Here is a 16,750-nt window from a genome sequence, read left to right on the forward strand (position 1 = left end):
CAATTGAAACTCTTGATAATATAATCATGACTTTGAACTTGTGTAAGTAATGCAGTTTGATATAGCTTGTGTTGGGATAGGATTAAGAAAAGAAATCTTGGTTTAGATCCAAGATCTATTATACTTATGTCATTGGGATCGGCCATAAAAGGTTAATGGAAAGAAACCGTTCATTTATTTTTTGTTACCTTTTTCACAGCTTGGCATAGTTTGCTTGCTAATTTCCCATGATAAAAAGGTTAAATACCAACATATATCAATTGTGTGACAGTGCTGACTTTACTCTCAATCTCTGCCCAGCATTCAGTTGCAACAACAGAACAATAGCATGAAGAAAGTCGCCTTGACTTCTAAGCTTATTGCTGGCTCAGAATCAAAGCTGAAGTCAACAATATAATTAGTCATTCAAACTGAGCAAGTGCAAAGTGTCTTTAGTAGGAGAGCTCCTCTGCTACAAATTCCATTATCCAGCTTTGTATTACATTATATATATTATATAAAAGGGACGCGGTGGCTCAGTGGGTTAGGATGCTGAGCTTGTCGATCAGAAGGTCGGCAGTTTGGCGGGTCGAATCCCGAGTGCCACGTAACAGAGTGAGCACCTGTTACTCGTCCCAGCTTCTGCCAACCTAGCAGTTCGAAAGCACGTAAAAATGCAAGTAGAAAAATAGGGACTACTACGGTGGGAAAGTAACAGCATTCCATGCGCCTTTGGCGTCTAGTCATGCCGGCCACATGACCACGGAGACGTCCTCAGACAAGCGCTGGCTCTTCGGCTTTGAAACGGAGATGAGCACCGGCCCCTAGAGTCGTAAACAACTAGCACGCATGTGCGGGGAACCTTTACCTTTACATATATATATGTGTGTGTGTCATATGTCATATTATATATAGATTATAATATTGATAAGTGTTTGTCAACCTTGGCAACCTTAAAATGGGTATGGGTGGACTTCAACTCCCAGAATTCCCCAAAATGGCTGGCTGGGGAAGAATTCTGGGAGTTGAAGTCCACCCATCTTAAAGTTGCCAAGGTTGAAATATATTGTATGTATTGTACTATATTGTATTTCTATTCTATTCTATTCTATTCTATTCTATTCTATTCTATTCTATTCTATTCTATTCTATTCTATTCTATTCTATTCTATTCTATTCTCATATTGTATTATTTCTTTTTCAGAGAAACATTTTGAATACCATATAGCTATATCCCTGTGAGGTTTTAAAAGTACACTCACTTCCTTTGTAAACCCACATTTTAAGCTTTACTCTAAAATCAAACTGGTTTCCACATTTACACAATACAAAAAAAAATAAAGCTGGTTGTGAATATTTGCTGCCTAAGGCCTTTTTGCCCACATATCTGCTTGGCCATATCCTCAAAGCAACTGTATAACCCTTTTGAAAATATCCGTGATTTTTATTTTGCTAAGCAAAGTTATTAATGCAGACCACACTTTAAAAAGGGATGTCAAACCTTTCACTGAATAATGCTGAAATTTTACACGTTTTCCCTAACAGGAAAAAAACTTAGATCGGATAAACAAGTGGGTGGAATATGGTGAGTCAGAATTACCTGACAATGCTGTTTATTTATTAGCAATGTTGTGGTAAAAAAAAAATCTGTTGATTTCTCTAGGCTAAAATACAAGTAAAATAGGTTCTCTGTCAAAGAAAGCAACCCACTAAAGAATGAAGTAAGAAAAAGAAGCGAAAATGGGGATGATATAAGAAATGTAGATACTGCTTCCATAGAAAATGCAATAAAAAGGGTGATATAGAAAGGGTGGATAGAAAATATCTACAGAACCCTCACATTCTGGAAACAAACTGTTTCAATCCTTCCCTCAGGATGCCATTATGGGATGCCAAAATAACTAGACCTAAAGACAGTTTTTCCCCCTGTGCCATCATTCTGCTAAACACCTAATTCCCACATGACTGTCTTATGCCTAATGATATTTACCCATGTAATAGGACTGTATTCTCATCTTTCCTATTACCTTCTCCTATTGGTATCTTACGATTTATCACTTTGTTGTTTGTATCTTATGATTGTATTTTGTGATTTATGTGTTGTGATTCAGGGTCAGCCTGTAGGTTCGGCAGTTGGGTCGGAAGATTCAGAGGAGGAGGAGGGGGGTGTTGGAGAGCCTGCAGAGGATAGCCCTGAGGCTTCGCAGAGCCCTCAGCCAGGCCCCTCCCATCTGGTTACGACGCAGACCCAGCTGTGTGAGCCTGACAGCGTGGATGAAGATGACCCACAGCTGGCCCTGTTCAAGGACGCCCAACGCAGGAGGCAGGCAATCAGGAGTAAACAGAGGAAGGCAATGGGGCACCTCAGAAGGAGGCAGAGAGAAGCCACACCTTGAACTGTTTAAAAGGGGAATGTGTGGGAGGGCTGGTTTGCTGAAGGCAACTGTTTGAATAGCCCCTGTTTCATGGTTCGTGTCTTGTTTTGCTCTGTTTTATGTCAATAAATTTGGCAGGCTTAGTTCCAGCCTCTTGCCGTTTTGTAAAGGGGTTGACCCTGCCTTTTCTGCAGGGCTGGTAGTAGGCTGGTACAGAACATTATGATCTATGACTTATCACTTTGTTGATTGTATTTACACTGAAAGTTTATGCACTGGAGAGAAATTCCTTGTGTGTCCAATCATACCTGGCCAATAAAGAATATTCTATTCTGTTCTGTTCTGTTGTTCTTTTCTGTTCTATTCTATTCTTCTAGTCTAGTCTAGTCTATTATTTTACTATATTCTATTCTTCTGTTCTATTCTGTCCCGTCCCATCCCATCCCATCCTATCCTAGTCTAGTCTAGTCTAGTCTACCGTATTCTAGTCTAGTCTAGTCTAATCTAGGTAGTTTAGTCTAAAAAGAGAGTTTTTAATAAAGTAAGGCACATCTTCTCACCCCATAAGCAGATCTCTCTCCTTATCCTGATTTTTGTCTTGCCTGGCCTGAAGGCCTCACCCGTCAGGAAGTTGATAGCCAGTTTTTGTCCGTCCCACGGCACTAGTGCCTCTGTTTTCTTCTCGCTATATGCCTGCTCCAGATAGCGATTGGTTAGCATGTCAAAAGTAGACCATCCGGCATCAGACTTATGATACCAACGGATAGTCTCATACAGAAGCTTGGAATCTGTGTATTCAGCTTGAGCTTTTTGGATCTTTGCCACAAGAACTTCCTCTAACTTGTTGTAAATCTTCCCAGAAACATTTTCAACATCTTCTTGAGAACCACAAAGCCAAGCCACCTTTTCTCTTAGGCGATGGAAGACAACTGGATACCGAGGTGAGACAGCTTCGCAAAGGGCCTTCAGGCTGTCGTTACTGAAGGTTGATAGCTCGGCACTGCAGATGGTTTCTTTGTGGAATTTAGCGATAAAATCTGACAAATGCTGCTTGAGTGAAGTCACTTCGCTTCTGTTGCCCACTATATGGATCACAGCCTTGTGGTCCTCAGCTAAGTCCTGGGAAGGGAGGGGGAAAAAAGAACTTTTTTTTTAAAGAAAATCAACATCAAATAGGTTAGAAATGTGGATGTCAGTTTTAATATACATTGCACTTGTGTCAGAAGCACCAAGGCACTTCCAGGTTTTCAGGATTAACCATTGACATCACTATTGCCTGGGGGACGCCAAGTAAGAGGGCTCCTTTCGTGCCCCCTGCAGGAGCTGGAGCAAAGGATGGGAGCTGGCTCTACCCCACAGCAGCACTCAGGTCTTGAACTCAAGTTTGCTAACCTCCAACCCAGTGTTCTAATCACGTCAACCTCACTGCTCCTCAAGTTTTAATTCACGTTTCTAGAACTCAACATACCGGAATTATGCCCAATTCCATTTGGACAATTACTACAAAACCAATTTAAATAAAAAGTACTTCTAGTACTGAGGAAACATCTAATCAATCATTAATCAGGAAACTTAACATAGTGAATAGATGCCTCAAGTGGGGCTTGGATTTGACACAAGCTAGGTCCAGTTTTGGCATAGTTGTTAAGGCACTAGCTCAGGAACCAGAAGACTGGGAGTTCTAGTCCTGTCTTAGGTACAAAACCCGCTTGGTGACTTTAAGCCAGTCACTGCCTTAGGAAGCAGGCAAATCTCTTCTGATAATGTTGCCAAGAAAACAGCAGAATTTGGGAGTTGAAGTCCACCTGTCTTAAAGTTGCCAAGATTGAAAACTATTCTATTCTATTCTGTTCTGTTCTATTCTATTCTATTCTATGAAGTGGGAGACTGTGAGTTCTAAATGCCAAGAAAATTGCAGGAGCCAGTACAGGTGCCGGCACTGACGGGAATGCAGGCAGTCCTTAACTTGCAATCATTTTTTTTTAAGTGACCATTCAAAGTTACAATGGCACTAACAAAAACGTTACTTAGGACCTTTTTCCCCCCCACATTTACAACCGCTGCAACATTCCCATGGTCATGTGACCAAAATTCAATGTTTAGCAACTGGCTATAATGGTTGTCAGTGTCCTGGGGTCACGTGATCCCCTTCTATGACCTTCTGACAAGCAAAGTCAATGGGGACGCCAGATTCACTTAACAACCATGTTACTAACTAAATAAACTGCAGGGATTTCCTTAACAACAGTGGGAAGAAAGGTTGTAAAAATGGAGCACAACTCACTTAACAACTGTTGTTAAACAAAAGTTGTTAAACAAATTTTGGGCTCAGTTGCGAGGACTACCTATATACATTTGACCGAAGGACAGAGAAGAACAACTAGCTGTTGCCTTTAAAAACACCATCACTTACTTGCAATATTTCCCCTTTAGTACTGGCAGTTCCATTGCTAGGGCTGTGGCTCCCCAGAGTTTGCATCCTTACAATACAATTCTGGGTTTCTGCAATGTTCTTCAGCAGATCTGCCCCATCCTCAGAGAAGTAGATGCATAATGCTTTCTTCTTCAGAGGTATCATATCAAACATTAGAGAATCCAAATCTTTCTTGATCACAGGAAGGGCTTCCTTCACAAATTTCCGGAGTCCTTTCACTTGCAATAACAACCTACGATTGCTCGGCTTGAATTTGATGTTCACCTTGAGGTGTTCCCAATCCATAATATGAAGAAGACTTTCCCCACCAGCTAATACTAATTCAGATCTAGTCAGCATCATGCTTTCTTTCAAAGGGGAATTATCTCTTAAGTGCTCCTTAATATATTCTTCTACCTCAGCAGTCTGAGGAGAAGGACCAACCACAGTGACTTGGTTGGATGGAGTGAAATGAACAGCAACGTCTTTACGAGACTTTAATCTGTTCAACAACTGTTCCCACTCTGTCTCCTCAGTGACCCATTGCAACTCATCTGCAATCTCCACGGTCTTCTCACACACTTGTTCCATCAGGATCTTTTTAGCTTCTTTGAGTTCACCCAAGCTTAAACCACCAATTTGGACAACTTCAGAGATCTCCAAAACGGCCAGGATGTTCCTTTCTGGAAAAAAACCATTGTGAAAGAGCTTGCCCCATTGTGCCTTGACAAACTGAAACTGGAGTTCGGAGAGAGAGACCGGTAAAAATTGGAAACCACTAAAGAATTCCTCAAAGTGCCTTTTCAGTTCCACCAACTTCTGACGGGGACCTTTAAATATGATAGTTGCTGGATCTTTGGCCAACATTTCTGTGCTTACAAAAGGGTCTGTTGGAAATCTCTTCTGGAGCAAGCTTTCTTTTATAACAATATAAGGGATTGACTCATATTGAGCTTTGACTTCAATTATTTCAGATTGGTATTTCTCAATTCTTCTATGAACAGCTTCCAGAACATTCTCCACATCTTCTTGGAAACCACAAATCTGGAGTTCATCATCCTGCAACCAACGGATATCTACAGGAAAATTGTGGGATATGTTCCTAAGGAACTCATCAATGTTCATATTTTTAGAAGTGGCAATTGCTTCATGATGGATGGATTTTGTACAAAGCTTTGTGATGAAACCAACCACATTTTGCTTCAACAAGATCATAGGGTCCCTTTTGCCCATTATATATATTGCCTCTGAGAAGCCCATAGCAAATCTCTAAAAATAAAGAAAATTGGATGTTAAGGACACAGTAGTTCTTGATATGATCTAATGTTAAGTCATAAAATACGTGTGAAGCATTCTAAATTTATAGCTGAGAAACTAATTCTTCCCATCAGTATCTTTGATAATTTTCCATCTTGGCCTATTACTTTCTGATGCAGAAGTGTGAGTCAGCCATAAGGATTTTTATCTTACTTTCACATTTATCTGGTTATTAAATATATTGTGCAAGATTGACCATAATGTGTGTTCTCTGGTTCCTTGGAAGATCTGCATGAAGCAACTCCAGAGATGATCACCTGAATAGCTGAATTGAATATCCAGTTATGAATCCATAGCTGTAACACCTTAGAAGTTATGTATATAATTATGTGGATGGCGTGCATATTTACTTCTGTTCTGTCATGTTCTCATACATAAATAAATTTATTTAAGAGATGAAACATGAAGACCTTCTCCCACCTAACAGGGGACATCAGAAACATAACAGCTACATTATAAACAATAAAACTTGATTACATGCTTAATAGTCAATGAACACCAATCATGGGGCATATACCAAATTGTGAAGATAATTCACAATTTTAATAACCTGAAACATTATGTCAAAATCAGTATTTCCAGTTTCCAGCCAGCCAGATCCATGAGGACAACCTGAATACCCATCAATGGTAGGATCCAATGAGACTAGGACAGCTTGCATTCAGCTTTCAATGAAAAACCAGAAGTGGGCAGTAAAGTCAAAGGGAATCTAATGAACACTCATACAGCTAGACTAGAATGGATGCAAGATTGACACTGTAGCTGGGATAAAAGCTAAGCAACACACCACTTTCCTTAAGCTGTCCTGCATTAGATCAGTAAGGACAGCACTAATAATGCTCACATTATTAAGACAAAACCTGAATGCACAATGAAAGCCATCATAATTTACGCTAGTATAATTTTTTGCAAGCTCATGGGCAGACAATATAGCACAGAATTTTGATAAAATAACCTGTTTAGATTCCGCCCTTAAGAAGCAGAGCATCAGTGTTTTGACTATTTTTACACATAATGACCCATATTCCTAATTTAATCTTGTTTAGGATGAATTGAACCATCTTCCTTAGCATGTCACAAGCTTTTTCAAAAAGCAAATAGAAACCATAAAAAAATGGATTATACTTACCTCCTTTATGAGATCCTCATTATTTATGAAGCTGTTCCAACCGTCGGGCTTTTCAGTCTTCATCCCAACAATGCAGCCCAACTGCCAAGCCATGTTCTTGAGCAGACTAGCTCCAACTCCAGAGAAGTATTCACTAAGAACTCTTTTCCTTAGAGGTACTATATCAAATCCCAAAGAATCCAAGTCCCTCTTGATGGCTGGCAGGGCTTTTTTCACGTATTTTTGAAGACCGGTCACCTGCAGCACTAAAGGCTGACTGTTCACCTGGAATGCAACATTCATGCTGAGACGTTCCCAGCCCATTATATGAAGCAGATCCTTCCCAGCTAAAGCTAATTCTGGTCCAGTGAGTCTCACTTTTTCTTCCATAGGAGAATTCTCTCTCAAATATTCCTTAATAGAGTCTTCTGCTTGAAGGATCAGAGGACAGAAACCCACCAAGATCACCCAACCAGGTGCCACATGATGGATGGCTACTTCCTTATGGGTTCCCAGTCTTTGCAGCAGCTCCTTCCACTCTGAACACTCAGTAGCCCACTTCAAGTCTTCTGCAATGTCCAGAGTCCTTTCACACACTAGTTTCATGAGGATCTCTTTGGCTTCCTTCATTTTGCCCAAGTCTAGGCCAGCAATCTGGACAACCTGAGAGAACTCCAAAACAACCGGGATGCTCCTCTCTAGGAAGAAATGGTTGTAGAACACTTTGCCCCAATGTGCCTTGACAAATTGCAACTGGAAATTGGACAAAGGTATTGGTAGAATCTGGAAGCTGTCCAAGAGCTCCTTGAGACGCCTCTCTGCTTCCTTGACTCTCTGACAGGGTCCCCAGAATCTGATAGTTGCTGGAGTCTTAGCAATAATTTCAAGCTTTATCATAGGATTGGATGGGAGTATCTCCTGAAGGACAACATCTTTGGCAATAGTATACCAGGGCAATGGTTCAGCTGTGCACTCCCAGCTCACCAATTTCCTCTGAGATGCCTCCTGGGCAAGGCATTGTAAGAAGCAACAGACCTCATCCAACAGGCCTACAAGCCACATTTGGTCAAGGGTGTAGATCCTGAGGGATTCATATCTCTTCATAAGTCTTTGGTGGTCAATCAGGACTTCTAGAATCTCTCCCCGTGTCTCGCAATGCAGCACGTACTTCTTCCGCACAAACTCAAAGGCTTTTTCTAAGTCAAGCAGCTGCATAGACTGATTGATGGCCTGGAATATCAATAGTCTCCAATCAAAGTCTATCTGGATGTCATAGCCAGCCTTCTTCAGTTGAACTTCAAATTCACTGAAGGCACTTGAGTTCTCCTCAAGGTACTGGAGAAAAAGTGGTTCTTCCATGTGACATAATCCCACCGGCTCTGAAAGAAAGATGGATGTCATGAACATTAGGCCAGGTTGCTAGCATGATATGGTTTCTCAGTTTCCCTTTTGAAATACGTAAAGGAAAAAATGCCTTTACAGGAAATGGGAAGGGAGGAAAAACTAAAGTTTAGTTGTGGAGAATAAACTCAGTCTAAAGGTAAAGGTTCCCCCACACATGCATGCTAGTCGTTTCCAACTCTAGGGGCCGGTGCTCATCTCCGTTTCAAAGCCGAAGAGCCAGCGCTTGTCCAAGGAGGTCTCCGTGGTCATGTGGCCGGCATGACTGGATGCCAAAGGTGCCCAGAATGTTGTTACCTTCCCACCGTAGTGGTCCCTATTTTTCTACTTGCATTTTTACGTGCTTTCAAACTGCTAGGTTGGCAGAAGCTGGGACGAGTAACAGGCACTCACTCTGCTACGCAGCACTCAGTCTGGATTACTGTAATTCCACTATCTGTGGCCAAGATCATAGTCTTGTTATCCAACTATAAACTAAAAATACGTCTTCTCAATCCCATCTTCAAATCTAAAGCTAAGTTGTGGCTGTTTAATCAGGCTATCAAGTTCAATTCAGTTGGCTAAGTACAACTGGGACCAGAATTTCTTTTTGTTAAGTAAAGCAGTTAAGTGTGTCTTTGCACATTTTTATTATTATTTTTCCCCTGGTTAAGTATATCACTGGAGCTAAGTGGATCACACAGTCATTAAGCAAATCTGACCCCAGACATCCACTTCACGGTCTGTTTCTGTTGCTCCCCTCTGGGAGGAGGTTTTGAAGTATTTGTAGCAGGACTACCAGATTCTGAAACAGCTTTTGTTCCCTACGCCATCTGTCTTGTAAATTCGCAGGATTCTTTTTTCTCGCCATGTACACTGGAACTAGATTGTGTTATTTGTCTGGGTCATATACGTATATGTGTGTGTATGTGATTATATGCATATATTTTTTATTTTTTGGTCATGTTTATGCAGTGTGTATTGGAGATGGTTACCCTTTGAGAGCTGCATGCAAAGAAATCTTATTTTAATGTATGCTGATTAGTGTACATTTAAAGTGACAATAAAGTTTCTATTCTATTCTATTCTGTTCTGTTCCGTTCTGTTCCTATTCCATTTTATTTTCTATTCTATTTTCTATCCTATCCTTGTTGTTGTTGTTGTTGTTAGTTGCAAAGTCGTGTCCGACCCATCGCGACCCCATGGACAACATTCCTCCAGGCCTTCCTGTCCTCTACCATCTTCTGGAGTCCATTTAAGCTCACGCCTACTGCTTCAGTGACTCCATCCAGCCACCTCATTCTCTGCCGTCCCCTTCTTCTCTTGCCCTCCACCTTTCCCAGCATTAGGCTCTTCTCCAGTGAGTCCTTCCTTCTCATTAGGTGGCCAAAGTATTTGAGTTTTAGCTTTAGGATCTGGCCTTTTAAAGAGCAGTCAGGGTTGACCTGCTCTAGGACTCACCAGTTTGATCGCCTATCCTATCCTATTTTCTGCTTTTCCCCATTGATTTTGTCCGAAACCAGCTGGAAAGATCACAAATGACAATCACGTGAGCCCAGGATACTGCAACCGTCAGAAATACATGCAAAAATTTTTATCAGTGATTGTAGGGATAATGGTCATAAATGTGAGCACCAGTTGTAAGTCACTTTTTCAGTGCCACTGTAACTTCAAATAATCACTAAATGAATGGTTGTAAGTTTTCCTATCACAGCTCAGTTGCTGTGATGTGGGGGGGGGAGGGAAGCTCTTTTGCAAATCCCTTTTTTTGCCTGGTTTTTGAAGGTTTCAGAATAACAGAGTTGGAAGGGACTATCTGTACATCCAAATTGTTAAGCAAATCATATTCATTTCAAAACCAGGGACCATATTTTGTGGATAATCTATTGTGTCATTTGCAGAATTCTTTAGGGGGCTGCTAACCAGGCAGCATTCCTAAGATTTGTTTCAGATTTGTTTATTATGGCACTAGTTAGGGGGATCAGAAAATACTCTACAGATGATGTGGACAAACGTAAAAATAAACAGTGCATTTTTTTTCTTAGCCATCTCACTTGGGGAGAAGTCAGCATAAGTAAGAACAAGCCACTGATAAGCCAACATTTGTCTCAATGGGCATTTACCTCATCGTAGGGGAAATAAATTATGAGGGGTCCTGGATACTCTATGAGGTTGGCTGTTTTCTTGCAGATATTTCATTATCCAAAACTAGGTAACATCATCAGTGCTAAATTATTATTTAAGTAAATTATTTTTGCTTCTTTGATATACCAAACAACATATTTCACATTTAATGTATCTGTTATAAATGAATCATATATTTCACAGTTCAGGTAATTGAAGTGAGTATGTGAGTGACTAAGTGGTGATTTAAAGCCCCCCCCCCCAAAAAAAAGCCTCAGGGGAGGGGGGGAGAGAAAAATAATAGCAAAATGCATAAACCTGAGAGAAAACAAGAACTGAGGACAGGAATTTATTACAGTAATAGACATGCAAGAGAGTTTTACACTGTATCTTATTAGAAATAAGGAAAGGTCCCTTCCAACTCTGTTATTCTGAAACCTTCAAAAACCAGGAAAAAAATAAATTTGCAAGAGTTTTTTTTCCTATCACAGCAACAGAGCTAAGAACTAGTGTGCCTATGCTGCCCTCTAGTGGTTAGCTTTGTTAATAATTTATTATTTGCTGCAAAGGTAAAGGTTCCCCCGCACATGCGTGCTAGTCGTTTCCGACTCTAGGGGCCGGTGCTCATCTCCGTTTCAAAGCCGAAGAGCCAGCGCTTGTCTGAGGACGTCTCCGTGGTCATGTGGCCGGCATGACTAGACACCAAGGGCGCATGGAACGCTGTTACCTTCTCACCGTAGTGGTCCCTATTTTTCTACTTGCATTTTTACGTGCTTTCGAACTGCTAGGTTGGCAGAAGCTGGGACAAGTAACAGGCGCTCAACTCTGCTACGCGGCACTCGGGATTCGACCCGCCAAACTGCCGACCTTCTGATCAACAAGCTCAGCGTCCTAACCCACTGAGCCACCGCGTCCCTTTTATAATTTGCTGTATACGTAGCTTATTTTATTTATTTGTCAAATTTATTTGCCCTCTTCTCTCTCTCCAGGCAGCTTGCAATAACAAAAAAGGGAGAAAAATGAAAGGAGTGTGAACAGGACTGAAGTAACATAATAGAACAATAAAAATAAACAATGACAACCACAACTGGCACCATAATTTATTTTGCTAAACAAGGTGGCAGTTAAATTAGCCGTGACAAATTTTATAACCAGGGCTGTTAAGCGAATCAGTGTGGTTGTTAAGTGAATCGCTCAGCTGTTAAACAAATCTGTCTTGTCCCATTGACTTTGTTTGCTGAAAGCCAACTGGGAAGGTTACAAACGGCAGTTATGTGACCTCAGCACATAATTTAATTCTGATGAAACTCCTGCAAGTTTGGACTCGGGGAAGAAAACCATACTTGAAGTTCAGTTCGGCTAGTCTCATGGGCCAGGTGTTCCTCGTGCCTGCTGTATTTCTGTTCTATTTGCAGAATAGCAATAGCACTTAAGACTTATATACCGCTTCACAGTGCTTTTACAGTCTTCTCTAAGCAGTTTACAGAGTCAGCCTGTTGCCCCCAACAATCCAGGTCCTCATTTTACCGACCTGAGAAGGATGGAAAGCTGAGTCAATTTTGAGCTGCTCAGGATCGAACTCCTGGCTGTGAGCAGAGTCAGCCTGCAATGCTGCATTCCAACTACTGTGCCATCACGACCAGTGGTGGGATTCAAATATGTGAACAACCAGTTCTCTGTGTGGATGCTGCTTCTGGAAGTCCATGCTGGGCCCGAGCAACAAAAAAATTAGCTATCGGTTCTGCTGAAGTGGTGCAAACTAGCTGAATCCCACCGCTGACCATGACGCAGTAAATAATTAATAAAATCAATCCATCAGCTTACATCCTGCTGTGCCTTTTCCTCTTCTACATTATACCGAGAAGGAAACAATTCTGTGTACTTTGGGCAGCATCCAGCTACTTTCCTGCTCGTCTCCAAAGGCTGCAAAGTTGTAAAACCTGATTCTGTTTCAGATTCTTCTTACTTATGAAGATGAAATGTACATTAACTAAGTGTGGATATGGCATTTCCAAAATAAAGAAAAGACAACCACCAAAAGCTAAGTAATACTGAGATGAGCAACATGCTTACTTATCACTTTTTCCCCCCAAAAAACCTGTAATTTTGGATGAGACAAAAGATCTAGCAAATCCTGCTTTGAAAGTTTACAAGGACAGAGTCTTCTCAGTGGTGGCACCTCTTGCTGACTTCTTTTTCACTAAAGACCTTACATCCGGGGAAAAAGCCTGAGGATAGCATTGGCTGATGCTTCCCCCTTTGCATTTGCATCTTTCTCTCTCTCAGTCTCCTTTCTATCTTTCAAAAGACATATCCATAATTTCTGATTAAAAAGAAAACTTGCTCATTGCTTATTGAAGATGTCCCCCTGAATGGAGACGAAACGTTTGCAGCCAAATCGCCAAGCTAGGAGATCAAACTAACAGCCCAGCTACCAACCCGAACTACTAATATTCAAACACATCTGAAAGACCTTACTGGTTCCCCTTTTTCAGAGAAATTCTGATACCTTCCACTTTCCACTTTTTCTTTTCCCAAGCTTGGTTTATTTCCTGCTTGAAATTTTTATCTTGATCGGAATCTTTTATCTAGCTCTGATTTAGTATTCTGTTTTTATTATTCTCTTGTATTCTGTTGAAATCCATGTTTAATCTTTATATATATATATATATATATATATATATATATATATATATATATATATATATATATATATATATATATATGTTAAATGTTTGTTAAGCATCTTATTTCCTGTTTCAGCCTAGCCCAGGGGTAGGCAACCTCGGCTCTTTTATGACTCATGGACTTCAACTCCCAGAATTGAAGTTGAAGTTGAAGTCCATGAGTCATAAAAGAGCCGAGGTTGCCTACCCATGGCCTAGCCCAAGGCCAACTACAGGCAGTAGCCACAGCAGTGGCAGCTCATATTTGTGTAAATTTTTTGGCTTGCTAACACATATATTTAACACATATCTTCCTTGCTTTTCAGCTAACAGAGAGAGAGAGAGAGAGAGAGAACCTGTGGCCTAGGGGTTAAAACAACTGCTTAAGATGCAGTTGGCCCAGGTTCAAATCTCAGAAGGGAATGGCTGACTGATGAGAACAAATAAGTTTGAAATGATCATATCGGTATCCCTTTATTCTTTGTTAGCAAGCCAAAACGTTTACATATATATTGCAAACCGGCATTGGCATCTGTCTCTGTCAAAATACAGAGGAAAGTCTTTTAATAGAGATTTATCTCCAAATAAATTTTGAAGATTTTTCAAGTGACATTAGAAATCAAACTGGAATTAATATATAGATGGAATTTAAACTGTCTTTAACTCTTTAGCTGGATCCACACGCTCTTAATTAGTTTAAATATACCGGCTGTATTCACACCACATACTAATTTGATTAATTTTAATCTTGGTTATTTTTAGCATGTTTTGCTATCTACCCTGTTCAGTTTGTTCATAACTCAGTATATATATATATTATAAACCCAGAAAATGAGTTGAGATAATAATCAGGTTAAGCATGTTGTGTATATTATTTAAATCACTCCACATTTTTTTGATACTTGGAGAACTAAAGAATATCTTTGTCCATTGCATGACATTTCCTTAGCATATAACGATAACCATCATGTAGCCCAATTGAAACTGGGTTTGTACAGGACATCTGCAAGCCACATAAGTCAAACTAATGCACTGTGTGTGTGGAGTAATAACAACCACATTTCCAGACATCTGTGTTGTGTTTCATTGATACAGCAGTGAGACTTGCAGGGTCTTACCTGCAGCAAAACAGACAGAATCTTCTACCTGTTAAGACAAAAAGACATTAAATGAAAAATAAAGATATCCCAGTGCTGGCATATTTACATTCTTGTCTATTTAAAAACAGAATCACTTATTTATTAAACTTATATGCCACCCTTCTCGCAGTACAGAGTGACTGACAACCAGAAATTAAGCATCCTATTGCCTATTTTAATTTCTACATGCCTTTGTGTTGTTCAGGTTGTAGCGTTCGGTCACAAAGCTCAAAAGAAATGCATCTATTCCAGAATTATGGTGGTACACCCAGAAAAACATTGTAACCTGTGCATTAAATATGCAGGAAATCAATATTGTATTCTTACAATTTTCCTAATCCTTTGCAATCCCAGATCTATGGACTTGTGGAGAATTCTGAGTTTTGAAATCCAGGCATCTAAAGTGTGCAAAGGTTTGGAAAATCTGATCTGGGTAGCATTTCCTTCTTCATCTGAAAATCCACATGGATATAAATGTAGTCCTCAACTTACAACTGAGCCCAAAATTTCTGTTGCTAAGCAGGACTCTTGTTAAGTGAGTTTTTGCCCCATTTTACGTCCTTCCTCACCACAGTTCTTAAGTGAATTGCTGCAGTTATTAAGTTAGTAACACAGTGCCAACACTGCTAACATCAGATGTTCTTGCTTTCACAACATATGGAGATGCAGCCTTTTCCTTTCTTATGCTTTACTCTTAGAATTAGATGATACTGGGGGGAGGAGGAGGACTGTGATAGACATAACAATATTATAATTGTGTGTGAACGCAGGGCTTTTGAAATAAGAGATGATAAGAAATGGCGGGTTGGAGAACTGGAGGGAAAGCCTGCATTTCAAACTAATTGGAGAATGTGGTTTACGACTCTTCATTAGAGGAAGGAATTGTGCTTTGATACTATGTGCTCAAGGGAGGTGAATTCAGATTTTGGCTTCAACCATGTACGTGCCGATGCTATGCTTCTCGAATAAAGATTCTTTAAGGTAAACAATGCCTCAAAGTTCTTTGAAGAGTTTCATCTGTCGGAACCACGACACACAGTTGTTAAGTGAATCTGGCTTCCCCATTGACTTTGCTTGTCAGAAGGTTACAAAAGGTGATCACATGACCTAGGGTTCACTGCAGCCATCATAAATATGAGTCAGTTGCCAAGCATCTGAATTTCGATCATGTGATGCTACAATGGTTGCAAGTGAGAAAAATGGTCGTAAGTATGTAACTTTGAATGGTCACTAAATAAACTGTTGTAAGTCAAGAACTACCTGTACACACACACACACACACACACACACACACACACACACACATTCCAGAACCATTTGATGCCCATGATGGTTACCGGACATGGCAGAATCCATCCTGGAAGGGGCCTGATTTGCACCAGCTTCATCCAAGTATTGGGAAAGTTTTTCAAGAACCGATTAACTTCCTCCAACAAGATAAGGAGCCATTCCCACATCACAACTTGACCTGCATCTACTGGCTGGAGGATGGGAAACACAATGGATTCCAGGAAGGACCCATAGGAGGTGCTGAGACAGCTCCAAACCATGTTTCGAATAGCCTGCTGGGAAAGCAACATACATAGGACGATTGGAAAAATTAGGCCAAGGATTTTGCCAAAGTTGCTAAGTGAATCGATGCAGCCATTAAGCAAATCCAGCGTCACTCATTGACTTTATTAGAAGCCAACTCGGAAGATCACAAATGACAATCACATGACCCCAGGATGCTGAAACCATTGTAAATACATGCCAGTTGCCAAGCACCTGAATTCTTATCAAATAGTCATGGGGATGCTTTGAGGACCAGTTGTAAGTCACTTTTTTCAGTGCTGTTATACCTTTGGTCACTAAACAAATGTCTGTAAGTCAAGGACTCCCTGTATTTGTATTGGTTTGAAATGATATTAACCGTGCAAAAAAAAAGTGCTTGACAGTCCTTTATTATTCTAACCCACAGCAAAGAACAACACCCATAAATTTTGTTGATTCATCTGCAGATAGTTAATGGCATCCGCATGGCTTAATGGGTCAAAAAAAATGTTAGTTTAATCTACTGAAACATGAACATCAAATTCTGACTCATCCAAGTACAAAATCCACACATCTGCATACAGTTAGTGTCCCAGACAGAAATTGGGATGCTCAAAGGATGGTTTCTGTAATTCCAATACAGAACACTGGATTATGCATAATGCAAACGGTATAGTACACAGTGCCAACGTCTGCATAGTTAGTCCCAGACAGAA

The 16,750-nt window shown here is 40.4% G+C and overlaps 1 protein-coding gene and 1 long non-coding RNA gene across 2 annotated transcripts in view; both read right to left on the reverse strand.

Annotated features, from left to right (window-relative positions):
• LOC308678636 (uncharacterized protein) overlaps nucleotides 1–5,634 on the reverse strand; it is a gene marked incomplete at both ends in the record, with an annotated part of 14,021 nt that extends 8,387 nt beyond the window's left edge. The window contains 2 exons of the mRNA XM_081345864.1: nucleotides 2,915–3,473; nucleotides 4,768–5,634. Coding sequence (XP_081201990.1) covers nucleotides 2,915–3,473; nucleotides 4,768–5,634 — 1,426 coding nt within the window. The remainder of the gene's footprint in view (nucleotides 1–2,914; nucleotides 3,474–4,767) is intronic.
• A 2,810-nt stretch (nucleotides 5,635–8,444) lies between these two features.
• On the reverse strand, nucleotides 8,445–16,107 carry LOC308679070. Its single transcript, XR_014028690.1, has 3 exons — nucleotides 15,839–16,107; nucleotides 14,481–14,508; nucleotides 8,445–8,571 (listed from the first exon to the last, which is right to left on the reverse strand). It is a non-coding gene; the product is annotated as an uncharacterized lncRNA (long non-coding RNA).
• Between the last annotated feature and the right edge of the window lie 643 nt (nucleotides 16,108–16,750).

This window comes from Vipera berus (assembly GCF_964194415.1).
Source record: "Vipera berus genome assembly, chromosome: Z".
Taxonomy (NCBI): domain Eukaryota; kingdom Metazoa; phylum Chordata; class Lepidosauria; order Squamata; family Viperidae; genus Vipera; species Vipera berus.